This window comes from Lytechinus pictus, chromosome 2, assembly GCF_037042905.1.
Source record: "Lytechinus pictus isolate F3 Inbred chromosome 2, Lp3.0, whole genome shotgun sequence".
Taxonomy (NCBI): Eukaryota; Metazoa; Echinodermata; class Echinoidea; order Temnopleuroida; family Toxopneustidae; genus Lytechinus; species Lytechinus pictus.
This window is the reverse complement of record NC_087246.1, coordinates 36,154,543-36,171,625: the sequence shown is the minus strand read 5'-3', so window position 1 is coordinate 36,171,625 and position 17,083 is coordinate 36,154,543. Positions and strand designations below refer to the sequence as shown.

Genomic DNA, 17,083 nt, shown 5'->3' with positions numbered 1-17,083 from the left:
AACAAACTTTCACTTAATTTACAAAAGACAAATTACATGCTATTTAGCAACTCTTTAGATTCATTACCTTCAGACATAATTCTAAACAACGCACCGTTAAAACAGGTCTCCCATACTAAATTTTTGGGGGTCATAGTTGATAACCATCTTACATGGAAAATGCATATTAACAATGTATGTAAAACTATATCAAGAAATATTGGTGTTATCAATAGAATGAAATTTCTTTTACCGCAATCCTCATTATTTATGCTTTATTCGTCATTGATTTTGCCATACCTGAATTACGGTCTCTTGATTTGGGGTAATACCCATCAAACATTGATAGAAAAGATTTTTATACTGCAAAAGAAGGTTATCCGGATCATTTGTAATGCTCCAATACGCTCTCATACTAATTCTTTATTTTTCGAAAACAAGATTTTAAAAATTAAGGATTTATATTCATTCCAATTAGGTCAGTTTATGTATCAATATAATAGCAATAATTTACCTATTGTTTTTCATGACATGTTTCAGAAAAATGAGAGCATTCATAAATACCCAACTAGGCAATCAGACGAATTCCATTTACCGCTTTTCAGGACGTTCAAAGCCAAAAATACTTTCATTTATGAAGGCCCAAAATTTTGGAATTCCCTTCATAACGACTTAAAAAGTTCCCCCTCTCTGTACACTTTTAAAAGAAAGTTAAAATCTTTCTTACTGAACTCCTATAATCACGTCTAAAAAAATACATCATCACAGATTTTTATCTTTATTCACCGTTCCTTTTCATTCATGCGCTACTTTGCTTCTGTTTGTCTACACTCCTCTCTCTGTAGTTCATATGCAGTTCTCACATTCCTTCCTCACCCCCCCCCCCTTTTTCCTCTCTCTCATTCATCCGCTTTCTTTCTTTAGTTTCTCATTCCTGAGTTTTTTGCGTAATTTTCGTATATTTTGGTTATTTAATATTTTTTTTTAATGATGTCTCCTGTTGGCGATCATGGTTTATACTTTGATTTGTATATATAAAATTTATTTCTCGCTTGTCATATTTTGAGGAGCCCACAATATACAAGCTTTTGCTTTTTAGTGGGATTCTCCATTTTCACAAATTATAAATCACAAATCCTTTACGCAAGATTATTTTGTATGTAACTTTCTTATAACATGTCCTTTTCAAGTTGATTTTATGACCTTGTTATATTTCTTTATGATGTCGACTTGTTATGATTGTATTTGATTTATATTTTGTTGAAAATGAAATAAATGAAATGAAAATGAAAATATCTCAATAAATAGAGTAAAATTCACAAAGCAAATGCTTTATTCAAACTTTCTACCAAGAACTAAACAATTGGATTGACAACTGATTAAATGCATTAGTTATTTATTGCCGCAACTTATTTCATCACAATGGAGACACATCATTTACACATCTATGAAAGAATGAAACAATTATGATTTCATATAATAACATAGAAAAAGGAAAGTGGAGATATGACATCATCAGCCCACCTAATTATTATTAATGACAATGTGCATATAACTGCATGTTTTCACAAAATATTGATTAACTAATTTCGTTATTTGTTATCCGATTTTGATGAAATTTTCAGCATTTTGCTCAGTGAATTTTACTATATTTGTTTAAATATAAATATTTTCAGCCCAGACTATCCCTTTAACAGTATTTGGATAAATATTAATCCTTCATTACGATTATGAAAGTTCATCTGTGTTGGTAAAAGATAACGATTTCGAGGTAACTCTTCGTTATTTTCTGTTTTTTGTGTTGTGAACCAAAATCATTAATCCTTCATATTCGTGAATGACAAAATATTGTTCCAAATTCATATATTTAAAGGTAAAGAATTCCAAATGTTAGGTCCTACATATTTTATTTATTTATGTGCTAATGTGCTCCTGGGAGTGAATAAATGAAAAGCAAATAAATATCTAGTAGGATAGCTATGGATGTCTCTATTCAAAGTAAAATCGTCATGAAATGATAAAGGTAACCAATTTTTATTTAGGTGATACATAAAACTGCAAATTGCATTTTATGAATATCAGTAACTTTCAGTGTTTTCAGTCTCCAAAATAAAGGATCAGTATTTTTTTGGTCAAAATATCCAGACCCAGTACAAAGCCGCACGAATCTCTTTTGTAATCTTAAAATGCCATTTGTATTTACTTTCTTGTTGGCCAATGCTATAGCCTATTGCAATATTATAGTGAATGAATAAATTGTAGATTAGAAACAAAATACCCCAGCAAAATACGAAGTGGTACAAAGTGCACACCTATTACAGTTACCAAGAATACATATAGCATTTCCATTTATTTGAATGCAGAATTAAAGAGCACTGTCGATTAAATACTTGTCATGCATAGGTGCCGTGACCGGGTTCGAACCCCTGACTTTCAAATGGCTTATCAGGCGCCTAAAGCTTAGACCTCTTGGCCACTAGCATCGATCGTCGATCGACTTTGGACATTCATGAAGAGCGCCATCTCTTGTTCGGAAGAGGAAAGCACTTATGTCGTCTTGTTCAAAATCTGCGATGTTTTTGTCAAGTGGGATCCTTTCCGGTGAAATCTTATTGGTAGAGTGATTTGTTAGTGTTTGAACTGATGAAGTTTTGATTTCATTTATGTTTGTGCTTTACATTTGTCAGCTTATTTCCGTATACAGTGCGATGCAGGACGGAGCCGTCGGAGGTACCACATCACTCAGTCACCGGTGAACGCGTATTTCACGAAGTCGCTCAAACTCGAACTTCGTCAGCTACAATTTGAGTGACACAACAAGTCAACAGATCGAAGTGAAACTCGAAGAACTAAAAAATAAGTCAAACAAAATTATAATGGCAGATCTTTCCTGTACACCAAGTTCAAGGCGTCGTCGAGATATGTACAAGAAGACAACTCCATCATGGAAAGATGCTTACAGAAAGGTAACAATTTTTTTTAGGAAGAGTTCCATACTTTTTCAGTAGAGCCTAGAGCCGAGGCACACGTCACACGGCCAATTAACCCAGGGCCAGGGAGCTCCGGCCCGCTTCGCGGTGTCTCTACTGTAGGATGGGGGGTCGGGTGTCCGGACACTTTATATTTTTGAAGCCTTCTTTTTTGTCTTTGGATTACACTAAAAATATGAATTCAATAGTTGTAATCATCTTCTATTTTGTTCTCTATAATATTTCCTAACATTTTTTACTAAACATTTATGAAACTTCGCTTGTAAATTTGTCCAAATGACTTTCTATTCTAAAGCTGATCGTCCGGATACACAACCTGTCCGGATCACACAACAACTGGGTATACTGGTTTTGGCTTTGCCTTTGCGACTGCCACATTAACGTTAGGGAATTTACTTAATAGGGTGGCCAAATTGTGGTTTCGGAAACCACTTGTCGATTTGTGCGCGCGAAAGCGAACTTGTGAAGTTGTGTACGAATTGAATGGAGGTGGAAATAAGGAATCATCATGATCATGCATGTGAATAAGGCAAAGCGCTGCTGTACGAAGTGAATGGTTAATTGTTCCCAATTCCCTGATGAATGCCGCTGGCAAGGTTAGGAAACTTAGCCTTATAGGATAGCACTCCTAGTACCAATGAGGTCCAACATTACATGCATGGACCTCATAGGCGACATCAGTAGTATTTTTGGTTAGAAATCTCTGAGAACAGGATATTTATACATTATATCACAAGTACAAGCTATATTCCTTTCTCTTATTTAAATTATAATTTTATAGTGTAAATGCATCGTTAGCAACAACAAAAAATGAAAGAAATGAAGGGGAACTTACATTTTCACGGCTTTTTCCTGATTTTCTGGGCAGCTGCTCTTCTCTTCTGACTCGCGATCGAAGCTGATATGAAGATCACGTGATTCGCGTTCTCGTCAGCTGATCGGTTGGTTATTCTTTTCGTCAGACGTTAATAATATATATTTTATAATGCTAGCATTCATCGCTAATTTAGGTGAAAGAGATTGAAGTTAAACAGCGCCAGGTCGGAATCATAATTATTTTGGAAGAGTGTATTTATACACTCGATCTCATACCTGACGTAGACGGCGCTATTCAACAAATGCACAATCTTCAATATAAAAAATAAAACAGAAAGAACGCCTTGAACACAGGCCAAAATGCCTAACGATTTCTCCGCGGCATTAACAACTATCGTAAAGGGCGCTCCATTTATCAATAAAGATGGATGCTAAGCTGTCTATGGCGACAAAATTTGCCGCAAATATTTACGAAGAATTGTGAGAAATGGTCTGAAAATGCAACAAAAGAACCGGTGAGTACCGATTAAACATTATTAAAGTTGTAAATAGATTATACATACCTTGTAGATTTAGTTTTTAAGGTGATATTAGTGCTTAGTTCTAAGCTAGGGAGGCCCAAACGCGCGTGAGTGGAGTCCCAGTTTATTAGCACGGGTAAGTATTGGGGTGTCGCCTAGAGTGCCTTATAGTATATGGTAAGTTCCCCCATGTCTGCGCGGTCTCCCAAGTCTGCGCACCCGCGTATCTGCGCGATTCTAGTAAAAGAGGATACGCAACGAGCACGAACTTTACACATGCAATACATAGACAGGTATTCATAAAAAAATCTGACTCAAAATGGTGGAAAAATAATGAATTCAGGGAATTTCATGTGACGGCCTCAAAATGCAGCCTTTGTCATCAAAATCCCTGAATCGTGTGCAAAGTGAATGAGTGCGCAGACATGGGGTACCATTTTTTTTTCAATCTGAAAATGACTGCCCAAAGGTTTTTTCAAGAAAATCTTATATTTTCTTTCATTTTTTAATGAGAAATTTGGTACACTTACTCTTAATAATGTAAGGAATACTATTAACCAAAAGATTTTGTGAAATAAGAAAAAATTCATGATAAATCTTAACTCAAACTGTTAGGTGCGCAGACTTGGGGCCCACCATCACACTACAGTCTAGGGCCTTAGGTTTTTTTGGGGGGTTTTATAGTTTGTCAAACCGTTTGTGTCAGGATTGTTGGGTGGCTGTCGCAAATGGAGGCCTTATCATGAAATTTGTCACCTCTCTTCTTGTGTGTGTGTGTGTGCACATGTTGTGTACAAAGTCAATGGGATTGGAAAGAAGTCACCAGTGCTGACAAAATGAATGGACTGGTGACTTAAACCAGGATAATGCCCAAATGGAACTCTTTCCTTCTTTTTTCCTTGCCCTTATGCGCCACAAGAATTAACAAAAACTATAATTAATGTAGCTTACCACCTGAGTTGCGAAATATATGCTGGAAAATACCCAAATTTGATGACTAACACACAGGCAAGGACAGTTCTGTGATCGTTCGTGGTCATGTTTTTGCAGCTTGAGTATATGAATGCACTAGCCAATCACGTTCGTGTTACCATTTTCAGTTCATGAACTCTGCAATGAATCTGTATCGTAGCAAAGCCTGGCTTGAGGCAAAATATGTTAGGAGTTTTCAAAATCTTTGATTGCAAATTCAAGAAAATCAAATGGGGTTGGGTGCCAGCCATGATGACTTGACATGGATTAACCCAGGGTGGTGTGGATTTAAAGTTCATACATACTGCCCAAAGTCAAAGAGGCTCATGGCCCACTGATGTTTCTCTTGTCAATAGTGGGGTTAATAATTAAAGGGGGATCCAACCCAAATAAAAACTTGTTTTTATAAGGAAAAGAAATATCAGACAAGTTGATAGGTGAAAGTTTGAACAATATTGGACAGACGACAAGAAAGTTATAAATTTTTAAATGTTGTATATATTGGTAATCACTATACCCATGGAGACTTCAAATTGTTGGCATAAGGGATGACATAGTGATGTAAGGCAAGGACTACTCTTCCATGTACTCCAATACATATTATGGCTAAAATTTCATTTTTCCCAAAAGTTTTATTTCAAATTATATTTTTCTTTCATGAGGACATAAAACAATATACTACCTGGGTTATATTTAGATTACTGCCCCAGGGGAATGGGTACTTAGGAGAAAACCACAAATCCCTGATAATAAAGTACATGGCCTATAGGAAATTTGTCCTTGCCCCTTGTCATAATTTACTTACCCAGTTGCCAATTTGAAATCTACATAGTATTAGTGATCTCAATTTTAAAGCAGCTATAACTTTCTTATTGCTTGTATGATTTCTTTCAAACTTTCACCATTCTGTTTAATTTATTTTTCTGCTTACCAACACAACATTTTATGGCCAAGGCTGGATTCCCCTTTAAGCTTTGTTTTAAAAAATGATCAAATATATGACAATTTAATATTTTGACAAATTGTCAATGTATTTGGAATTTGGAAAGGTCCAAATATTTTCCTATTGACAGGGATTCTTTAACAGGCTAAGTGGGGGCCGGGAGACTCCTGGAGAGTTCAAAGGGGTACTCCAGAGTCCAGACTGAAATAACTTTATTTGAATAGATAACAAATTCAGACAAACACAACACTGAAGATATCATCAATATCAGACAAGGAATAACACAGTTATAACATCCTACACTTTGCATTATTTTGGTGAAACAGCAATGTACATAGGTCTTCATGAATATTCAGTGAGCATTGAGCAAGCTACATGTATGATGTCATAACCACTCTTTATTCTTTTATATTTTATTATGTGAAATTATATTCATTCAAATTTTGTCCACCAAGAATGAAAAAAAAAAATTGTATTGACTCCTGATTTTTAATGGGTAGGATAATCATTGCTACACCTTATTTTGTTACAAGCCAGACCTAATCATGCACCCTTGTATGAAATTATGAAATGATTATGATTTCATGTAATATAAGAAAAAGGAAAGTTGGGATATGACATCATGAACTAATCATGACTGTGTGCATATAACTGTTTTCACAAAATAATGCTTAACTTCAAAATTCAATAACTTTGTTATCAGATTTTGATGAAATTTTTGGTGTTGAGCTTGGTGAATTTTACTCTTTTCATTAAGATAGTATTTTCAACCAGGAGTACCCCTTTAAGATGAACAGGGAAATGTTCCTCAGAACAGTCGAACCTATGAAATCTGTTAGAAAACCATTTTAACCTCAACGTCCCCTTATATGTGAGACCTTCATGAAATTTTGTCTCTGATTTCTTGTTCTTTTGACAGTCTGTAAGGTTCTCACAGGACCATGACTTGATCAGTTTATAAAGCGAAGTAAGACTTGAGAAAAATGGGGGTCGGATGTACAAAAAGGTTGATCATTTTATGGAATTTCTCTCAAGCATTTGTAGAAAAAGTTTGATTTAAGGGATTACCAGCTCCCTTCTTTTGTTTCTCTAGAGGTGCTTTGACAGGCTACGTGGGAGCCGGGAGACCCTCCTGCAAAGGTTCCGAGGAACCTCACCATGTTCTTCACCGTCTACCTTGAGCCCATGCTCCAGGATCAGCAGCAGCCCGGGAAGTCCCAGTCTGATGGTTGCAAGGGTCATGGAGGAGGAATGGCGGCAACTGAGAATGGAGGATCCTTCTTTTGGGGTAGGTGCTTTGAAATGGCTACAAGGGAGTTTTGAGCATGCATCTTGACTCTTTGCCCGCTTTGTTCGACTAGAGTCACATACAGCAGTCTGCCAAGTTCGACACTAGGCACATTCTATTCACAATAGACACTGAGTGCATTAAGCCTATTGTTCACACAATAGTGATGTGGGCATGGCATTGTACAGTGTACACAAAAAGCTTTTCCTTACAATAAACCGATCAAAAGCTATTGTAGGCTGAATTAGCATAGTCAATGCAAAACTCCTCTTTAGGTTGCACCTTGAGATTAATGTGGCGCATGAGTGTTCCTGTCCGTGGCAGGCAAAGAGTTAGGGAAGGAGGACAGTATACTTGGGATGAAATTGATTGAACATGATCAGACATTAGGAGAATTAGGAAGGAGCATGCTCAATATTGTCTCACCCGGTATGAAGATTCCCATCCCCTTTGTCTAGTCAGTTTGAAAATTCATGCAAATTACCTCTAGGGCCATTGTATTAAGTATTTTAGCTCTAAACCATTCCACAGAATAAATATTTTTGATTGGATGTTGAGTAATTGTCATTAGCCATGGCAGAATTTCCATTGTTCAGCCATTGCTTTACTACTAAATTGCTATCTGTACCCTGGATCATGACAAATTCATTGCCATTCAATAAATTCATTAAATATTTCATTGCACACATGAACTCTACCTTATCCAGTGCAATTAGCTGCTTATTGTCAATTGCAAAACACTGAGAGAAATACATTTTAACAGAGTATTTGAAAATTAATTGTAAAAGAAGGTAAGTGGTGATAATAGTAATACTGATATTCTTTATTCAGAATAATCTTAGGGAAGACCCAATATACTGAATGAAGTAACATTAACAACTCTTTAACTGTTTTAAGGTGTTTCTGGTTATTATGTTTTGGTTAGTTTGTCAATTTAAGCTCTAATTATGGTCTTTTAGACTGTGATCTCTTCAAAAGGAAAGAAAGACTGAGGTTGAATTTAAATCTGGGTTACCTTACCTACATGTACAGTACCAGTGGCTACACAATCACTTTACTTTATAGTATCTCAAGCCATGATTTATACTTAGTGTGTAGTCATGACTTATATTTCAAATGATTTTACTTCTTTTTTTTATAAGTGAGTAATATGAAGTAGATCTACAAAAATTGATAAAGAGGTAATTAATGAAATCTCATTTATTCAGGATATCTGGAGCAACACTGTAGAAATATGAACATCTCAAACTGTTGAAAGCTAATACCTCAGCCACATTTGCTCTACGGCGAGTCGAAAACAGCATTTTCATTAATTTTTATCCAAACCACCTATAGTTAGCTGGTACAAACAAATGTTAAAACGGCTGTTTTTGACTCGCTGTACGGCCACCGTAGAGCAAATGTGACTGAGGTATTAGTTGTCACCTAGCTGGCAGAAAGGTGATAGGATGCATGTATGCAGCAAATTTCATTTCTTTTGTGGCTAGCATAATGGCAATGGCTCAAGCGCATGTTTTATGAAATACACATGTACATTGGTCACTGGTCTCAAAAGTTAATGCCCTTCTGACTGACTGACATGCATGGGAATTGATACATCCTATTCTTGGTAAACTCCCCTCTGCCAGCAAGGCAACAAAGTGTTTTTGCAGTACTGGGCAAGCACATCATTGCTCAGAGAAAAATGATTCCACTTGGAAGCAATTGAAATTTCTAATCTACATTTACAGTAATATTGCAATATAACTTTGTATTGTATTCTAAATTGTGTAGCTCATAGAGGAAGAACTAGACTTGAGAGAGGAGCTTCAGGAAGAACTCATAAAAGAAGGTAAGAATTGTCCAGTCTTAATGAAGTGAAGTTAGAGAGAGAGAGAGCAAGAGAAAGAAAGAAAAGTGGGGGGGGGGGGGGACTGCTGCATTGTCTGGAGGTGCTGCTGCGGAATGGTCTAAAGCACTGCTTGGACACATGAAAGTCTTGGGTTCGATCCCGGTCACAGCACCCACCTGTATGTCCTTGAGCAAGGCTTTCAATCAACTGCGCTATTTTATCGTAAATAGAAATAAATGGAAATGCTATAAGCATTGTTGGTAACGATGTGTGTCTGTTTTAATAAAAAAAAGTTCTTATCTTATTACAAAGGCATTTTTTCACTGTATCTGATTTCCCAATGAATTGCTAGTAAGGAATGTTTTCTATTCAGTGTGAGGTGACCATTATATTTATTCTTTCAGAGATGAGCATGATAACCGAGTATGAAGCAAGTTTGAGACTGGAGGAAGAGCAGTTACAAGCTACTGTAGATCATTTTACCGAAGGATCTGTCGTCTGCCCCCTCTGCCAAAGGTTTGTGATGTTTTGAAAACTTTAAAACTTTGAAATATAGAATCCTTAACAACTTCACTTAAATATGATAGATACAGGCAGAGATTTCTTGTCATGGCAAGAATTGGGGGTGGGGGTGTCTAGATGTGTAAGATGATACACTCACATCAGTTGCTATGCAAATTAAATTGTGCCACCCCCCCCCCCCCCCCATATGGCTCACTGTCCTGTGGTTTGGTTGAAGTCAACCCAGCCAACTGTTGGCCCTTTGAAATTGTGCAAGTTATTTGAGATGAGATTGTGACTTACGGATACATCAGTGTTGGGTCCAAGACATATGAGACAAAGATCAGGACAATGATCCCTAAGAAAAAGACACACTATTATTGTCTAGAGACATGTCTGAGTCTCGAGACCAAGACATGTTTCAATACATCTAAAACTGCCAGATTGAAGAAAAACAGTGAGATAATCTCGTCAACATTGAGCCTTTTGTCAGTGACTCTCCAATGTCTTGGCTTCAGAATGACAAGACATTGCCGACAAGACCGACACCTGACATGAGACACACAATCACTGTGTAGAGACCGCTCATATCTTAAGAAACCCATCACTTCTTAGAAAACCATCAGTGAACATCACTTACCATACTACTACATGAAAATCCATAATTTATTGTTCGAAATAGACATGAAATTAAATACTCCGAAAATTTGCTTTGCCCAATTGATCGTGGGCCCGGCAGCCACTGTGCAGCGCCAGATCGACGAGGCTCTATCCCTTTAATCGTTGAACGCCAAACAGGGTAGCAGCAACTCCCATCTTTTAACGTCTTTTGGTCTGACGCGGTCGGGGTTGAACCCCCGACCTCCCGGTTGTGAGACGGACGCTCTACCAACTGAGCCAACACACCGGTTTACCGACCTGCCCTTATTGCTGGTTTCTCTTTATCAATGTTTGATTTATAATTACTATTCATTGACATTGTTTTTCTCTTGTTCCTTACAGAAACTGGTTGTTGATAAACCAAGGCATCATATTTTGTTCCTGTGGGTTAAGAATTGACACGGCTGTAAGTCACTGTCCATAAATCATTTAAGCATTCAAACAATTTAATGATTTCCTACAGGTTACTCTTTTACTATACGTGGGTTAAAATACACATGTGTAATGCATGTGAAGGTCAATGTGAATGTTGAACTATCTGTATGGTGGGCACCGAGTCATTAGATATCCACACTGTTAGGTAGAATCCTTGGAAGTGATTGTTGTTGAGCAGTGTGTTGCTACAGTTGTTCATTTTCATGGCAAAGGTAAAGTTGATACCAAGTTTCATAAGACAGGACCATAACTTCAACTGACTTCCTTTAATAATTTGAAAATTGTACTCAAGATTATCACATTACAAATATTTAATTGAAGTTGAAAGACTTTTTGTGAAATGAAAAGAGAAACATCACTTGTGGAAACTAAAGCTGTGCACAATGATAGGTAGGTCTTGTAATTATAATAGTTAAAGGTCAAGTCCACCCCAGAAAAATGTTGATTTGAATGAATAGAGATAAATTATACTAGCAGAACGCTGAAAATTTCATCAAAATCAGATGTAAAATAAGAAAGTTATGACATTTCAAAGTTTCGCTTAGTTTTCACAAAACAGTGAAATGCGCAATTCAGTGACATGCAAATGAGACAGTCAATGATGTCCCTCACTATATCTTTTGTTTTCTATTGTTTGAATTATACATTATTTCATTTTTACAGATTTGACAATGAGGACCAACTTGACTGAACCATATTTTATTAATCAATGTTAATTCCACATGTTCAGGGAAGAATTAATCGCTGTTTCACTTGACAATGAGGAGAAAATTAGAATATTTCATATAATAAATACGAAAACAATAGTAAGTGGATGACATCATCAGTTTCCTCATTTGCATACCGACCAGGATGTGCATATAACTTTTGTGAAATTAAGCGAAATTTTAAAATGTCATAACTTTCTTATTTTACATCCAATTTTGATGAAATTTTCAGCGTTATGCTTGTTTGATTTTTCTCTTATTCAAATCAACTTTTTGTTGGGATGGACTTGTCCTTTAATAAATCTGTCCTCTCCTTATTTTTAAACTTCTTTTCCTGTTTTTACATTTATTTTGATAGCAAGACAGTCTCAATCTAGAGAACGTAGGGCAGAGTCTGGAGCTAGGTGTCAGTCAACACAGCGCCCTCTGTCCAGTAACGCCGGTCTTTGCTCTGATGGACCTTGAAGGATTACACAACCTTGTCATGTCTTGTGAGGTGAGCTTGTGTTCTCAGAAGAAAAAAAACGGTGCAATGAAAGAGCCTTGGGGGACCACACAGACCAGCTTCACTTGACTAATCAGTGTAAAATTTAAAAATTTTGAGAGACTTTCCAACCTTGCGATGTCATATGAAGAGAGTTTGTGTTCTTAGAAAAAATATGTGTGCTTCTCTTAGAGATCCTTGGTGGACTGCACAGACCAGCTTGACTTGACTAATCAGTGTAAAATTTGAAGAATTTTGGGGGACTTTACAACCTTGTCATGTCATATGAAGAGAGACTAATCTGAGAAAAAAAATGTATACTGCTCTTAGAGATACTTGATGGACTGCACAGACCAGCTTGACTTGACGTACCTGACTTATCAGTGAAATATTGGGGACTTGTGATGGACTACACATCCTTAATCCTTATCATAATATATGAGGTGATGTATGTTCAAAAGAATAGGTGCTATTAATGATCCTTGGGGACAATACAGTCCAGCTTGATTTAATGTTCCTAATTGATCAGTCTGGGATTGAGAGTTTGGATTTGTAGAATTAAACTTTAAAATAGTGGATGAAATTATGAAAAGACAGATCTAATATGTTGAGCAAGTAAAGTAGCGATTGTTTCTTCTTCAACATGAAGATACATCAGGAGAACTTTAGTAATCTAAACATATACTTTTCCCCTTTTTTCTCCAGTCCTGTGGATTTCTTCACATTGTTATATAAAGCTTCTTGATGGGAACGGAGAAGTCACCTGCAGCTGAGAATGCAATTCACTGAGAACCAGAAGGGCTGTTGACTGTTGCTATTAAGCTAACACTTTTCATTTACAATTTGCAATTTTCGAGGAATGAATTACGGGATAAGTGAGAAATTATCAGCTGTCTTTACAGTGATACGGCATATGATACTGCAAAATTTGCTCTGGTCTAAGGGCAAAGGGTTGGAGTTAGGATTGTGATAGAGTTTTTTGTTCAGAATAATGTGAAGATAAGGATTAGGGTTTTAGTTTTTGAGGTTAGTTTTTAGGGGTTTGTCTTAACGTGCAGATTTTCGATCGGAGCAATTGTCGCTAGAGAAAATTTCATGGAACAGTCTTTATAGGCTTGTTCACAGATGGAACAAGGTACTGATGTATGTATACAAATTCAATGGGATGTGAGGCAAGAAAAAAGTGCTGTCCGTCACGAACACACCTCGGGCTCATTGTCACCCAGGAGAGCTGTGAACCAAACATTAGCAATTAGAATCCATTTGTCCTACTTTTGTGGGGTATGACAAGTTTATTTCCCTAATTGCAAATTTAATTTAATGAGGTACAGCGTCACACTTTATTGACTCTTTCCCCTTTCAATCTGACAATCCATAATTCTTAAGATTACATGTCATTCATATATGAGCAGAAATAGAAATAATAATCCTTATTTTCCATATTTTTCAGTGCAGTATACGTTTCTTAAAATCCCTCATAAGAGTGATTTCATTGAAGGTAATCACTCTGTGTGTATGTTGGTGATGCATTAAACTTTTATTAATCTGTTTTCTTGATGCAAATTCATCATATTTTCTCTCAAATTTGGAAGAATTTGTTTTCATGATCGTGTTAAGTGCAATTTTTTCTTTCATAGCATGTCGGATTAGAAAATGAAATTAATAAATGTAATTTAGCAAAGGAATGCTCATTACTGCAATTGCGAGGAAATTCTTCTGCTGTGGTAATATGACAAAGTTTGTTGCAGATTATTGATTTGACTGAAATATTTTTTATTACAAAGTCAAACTCGAGGAACTGCAGTGAGCAATGATTTCAAGAAAAATCTTTAAATAACATGAATTTCAACATCAACCTAGATCTACATGTGTAGATTTAGCATGTCCCGACATGGATTGAGCAAATAAAAACATTTTGGAAGAAAGAAACGCTGGCTGAGATTTAATTATGATTCCTGTGGCTATCATCCAACAATCAGATAGTTTAGTAGCCAACGTGTTTACACCCTTCTGGCTTTTGTGATGTATCTTGTGTATAAATGTGAGTAATCATTAGACAGGTTTTGTCACATGTATTTATATCTAGCAGCAGTGCACATTTTAGAAACAGTACTACATGTAAATAATAAAGCAATGCAACTTTTTTTTGAAGTGGTAGGGAGAGAAAGATGTAAAATGATTATGGTATTGCTCCCAAATGTTGAATTTTAAATGCATATAACATTTATGCCAATAGGCAAAATGATTCTTTACATGTGAATCAGTTTACTGTGTATACACATCGACTGCATGCATGTTTTGTAAAATCCATTAGTCCATGATGAACGAACACATGTATTTTAGGCTTTGTGAAGTTTAGGACTTCATGTTTTATATATTTCGGATTGTGTATTAGAATGATTTCAGAATAAGATTGTCCCCCATAATAATATTGTCCCCCCCCCCATATGAATGGATGACAATGTTCACATACTATTCATTCTTCAGCTAAGGCTAAAAAAACATTGCTTGCTGTATGAAAGAGGGGGAAAATAGGGTCTGTTTGTCTATTTTCCTTTTTAAAGATCTAGTGTTAGGCATGATGGGAAAGAGCTCCTAAATCGTTCGATTATGGAGATCGAAGGTTGTTTGGGCACAAGTGTCCTTTCGTTACAATGTGGACAATGTTCTACCGCCAGTATTCATTTGTTTTTTATGTGGAAAAAATGTATGAGAATTAGTGTCGGTCGGCACACTCTTTTTTGTTGACAAATTTGAATGAAAATTTGTTTGCAGGTGTAACTAGGGTTATGGCAATCAATTTTCCACCCTCAATACTGACTAATATTTCATGTTCAGTGACTAGGGAGAAAGAATTCGATCTGGCATGACACTTTTCTTTGGACCCTAGCAAGTTTGGATTAAGTTGTGATATAAATGGGGTGGATTTTTTTTAAATCTTCATGTATGTCTGAAAGGCTTAAACCTTCAAGTCTTCCATATTACTTTTCACAAAATCATGAAAGAAGATGGGGTTGTCCAGTATTGTTTTCAGTGTCGCAATGTTCCAATGCAAAAAAAACAAAACAAAAACATATGCTCAAACTAACTTGCGATCTGCAGGTAAATAAAATCTTGTAAATGTGTATATTAAGCAATTTATTTCTTCTGTAAAATTCCTATTACTGAGGGAAAATACGCCATGTCTGGGATTCGAACCCACAATCCACCAGACCACGATGCGTCTACTCAGGTTGAAATCAAATGTAAATTCTTATTAACAAGCATCTCTCTGAATGTGAAGTTTATTTTTTATTACAACAAGGCTCAGCACCATTCTTAGTGCTCAGATACTACAAGAGCAATAGCCAACAAATGTTAATGTTAAAGCGCCATGAGCACCGAAATGTGGACCTGTGCGCTATATAAGTAGCCACCATTAATATTATTATTTTATTATTATTATTATTAATAAATGTGCCTTATTACTTCAACTCTCAGAATAGCCCAGTTGCATGGACAGAATCACATGATTTCACCAAGATGTCATGAGCTAATCTGTATGTGTAACTTGACTCAAAACTCTTTTTTTTAATGTGACTTTTTTTTGGTGCTTGCTCTTTATAAAACCCAATTGTTCAAGCTCTTTGTAATCAGGCAATGAGAAAAATCTCTTGCCAATTTTTTATTATATGCCCGTCCTAGACGGGACGTATTATGGTATCACACTCGGTGTCTGTCCGTCCATTTACTTTTCCTTGTAAACGCGATAACTTCAGTTTGACTTAACCTATGCTCATATAATTTGGTGTGTATGTTACTAGCATAGATCCCAGCAATTCTATTGATTTTGAGGTCAGAAGGTCAAAGGTGAAGTCGCCACCTTCCACTTTTCTTGCTTGACCAATAACTCCATTTTCCACGTTACAGGCGGGCGTATTATGTGCTCGTCTTAGTGACACTCTTGTACAATATGTACATGGAACGTTGCTTGAGCTTCTTTATGTTAATCGTTGTGGAGCTGTGTCTGAATGAGTTCCAGTATATGAGTTTGTTTTAACTTAGAGCACACAAACCCAAGAGTGTATGTCTATGATCTTGTGTACTAAAAATAGTTATATTGTTAGAAAAATTATGATTTTTATGTAAATCCAAAGTATAATTTGATATGACTTATTATGTTTGTTTCAATTAAAAGAGTATTTTTGTATGCGGAAGAAGAAATATTTTGGTTTTGATGTTATTTTATAGAGAATTTATAAAGAAAATTGTTTAAAAAATGAGTATGGATCTAAATGGGGAAATCAATAAAAGGTGGTAAATTAATTTTTAAAAGTTGGAGGAAAGAACATGTGAAAGAAAGAGATGAGGATAGATTGATGTGAAACAGCAAGGGAGAGTTCTTGATATTAAAAAATCAAAATGCAATCTCTTATACAGATATTGCCTACCTAGAGTTTGAATATAACATTTCATTTCCATGACAGAGTTGTGCTTTTCCAAGGAATTCTACTTTGCCCGAAGCATGCAGCGCGAGGGAAAATATTCTCCATAGGGAAAAATATAGCTTCGGAGGGGAGTTGAAATGTTATTTATTAAAAAGATAGTCCAGGCAATATCTGTTATATCATACAGTCTATAGACTTGCCATCAGAGTCTGCATAGCTATATGATAAAATTACAATGCTTGCACTGCAGCTCTGGGCCCCGTCTTACAAAAAGTTACGATTGATCCAATCAATCGCAACCCTATGGAAATCCATCAGTGTCATAATTTTTTCTACAGGAAATTTGCAAAATGTCCTTTGTAAACAAAGGAGATCACACCAATTGTCAAGAAATTAATGAATTTATGGATTACATTCATATCTAGAATTTAAAAAAAAATAAACATGCATTTATATGTTGACTTTGCTGGCTTTCCATAGTTGCGATTGATTGGATCAATTGCAACTCTTTGTAAGACGGGGCCCAGCA

At 36.0% G+C, this 17,083-nt stretch overlaps 1 protein-coding gene across 1 annotated transcript; it reads left to right on the top strand.

Annotated features, from left to right (window-relative positions):
• Window positions 1-2,479: 2,479 nt before the first annotated feature.
• Window positions 2,480-16,330, top strand: LOC129254321 (RPA-interacting protein B-like). Its single transcript, XM_064115650.1, has 7 exons — window positions 2,480-2,945; window positions 7,315-7,509; window positions 9,283-9,340; window positions 9,745-9,856; window positions 10,844-10,907; window positions 12,002-12,139; window positions 12,833-16,330. Exons 1-7 carry the CDS (start codon window positions 2,856-2,858, stop codon window positions 12,860-12,862), a joined length of 687 nt encoding a protein of 228 aa, XP_063971720.1. The 5' UTR covers window positions 2,480-2,855; the 3' UTR covers window positions 12,863-16,330.
• Window positions 16,331-17,083: the final 753 nt, after the last annotated feature.

Excerpts from the sequence above, each read along its gene's own strand:
- LOC129254321 (XM_064115650.1), top strand. The coding sequence starts at position 2,856 with ATGGCAGATCTTTCCTGTACACCAAGTTCAAGGCGTCGTCGAGATATG. Across the intron at positions 10,908-12,001 it reads GGTTAAGAATTGACACGGCT|CAAGACAGTCTCAATCTAGA; the intron begins GTAAGTCACTGT and ends TTATTTTGATAG. Across the intron at positions 12,140-12,832 it reads ACCTTGTCATGTCTTGTGAG|TCCTGTGGATTTCTTCACAT; the intron begins GTGAGCTTGTGT and ends TTTTTTCTCCAG.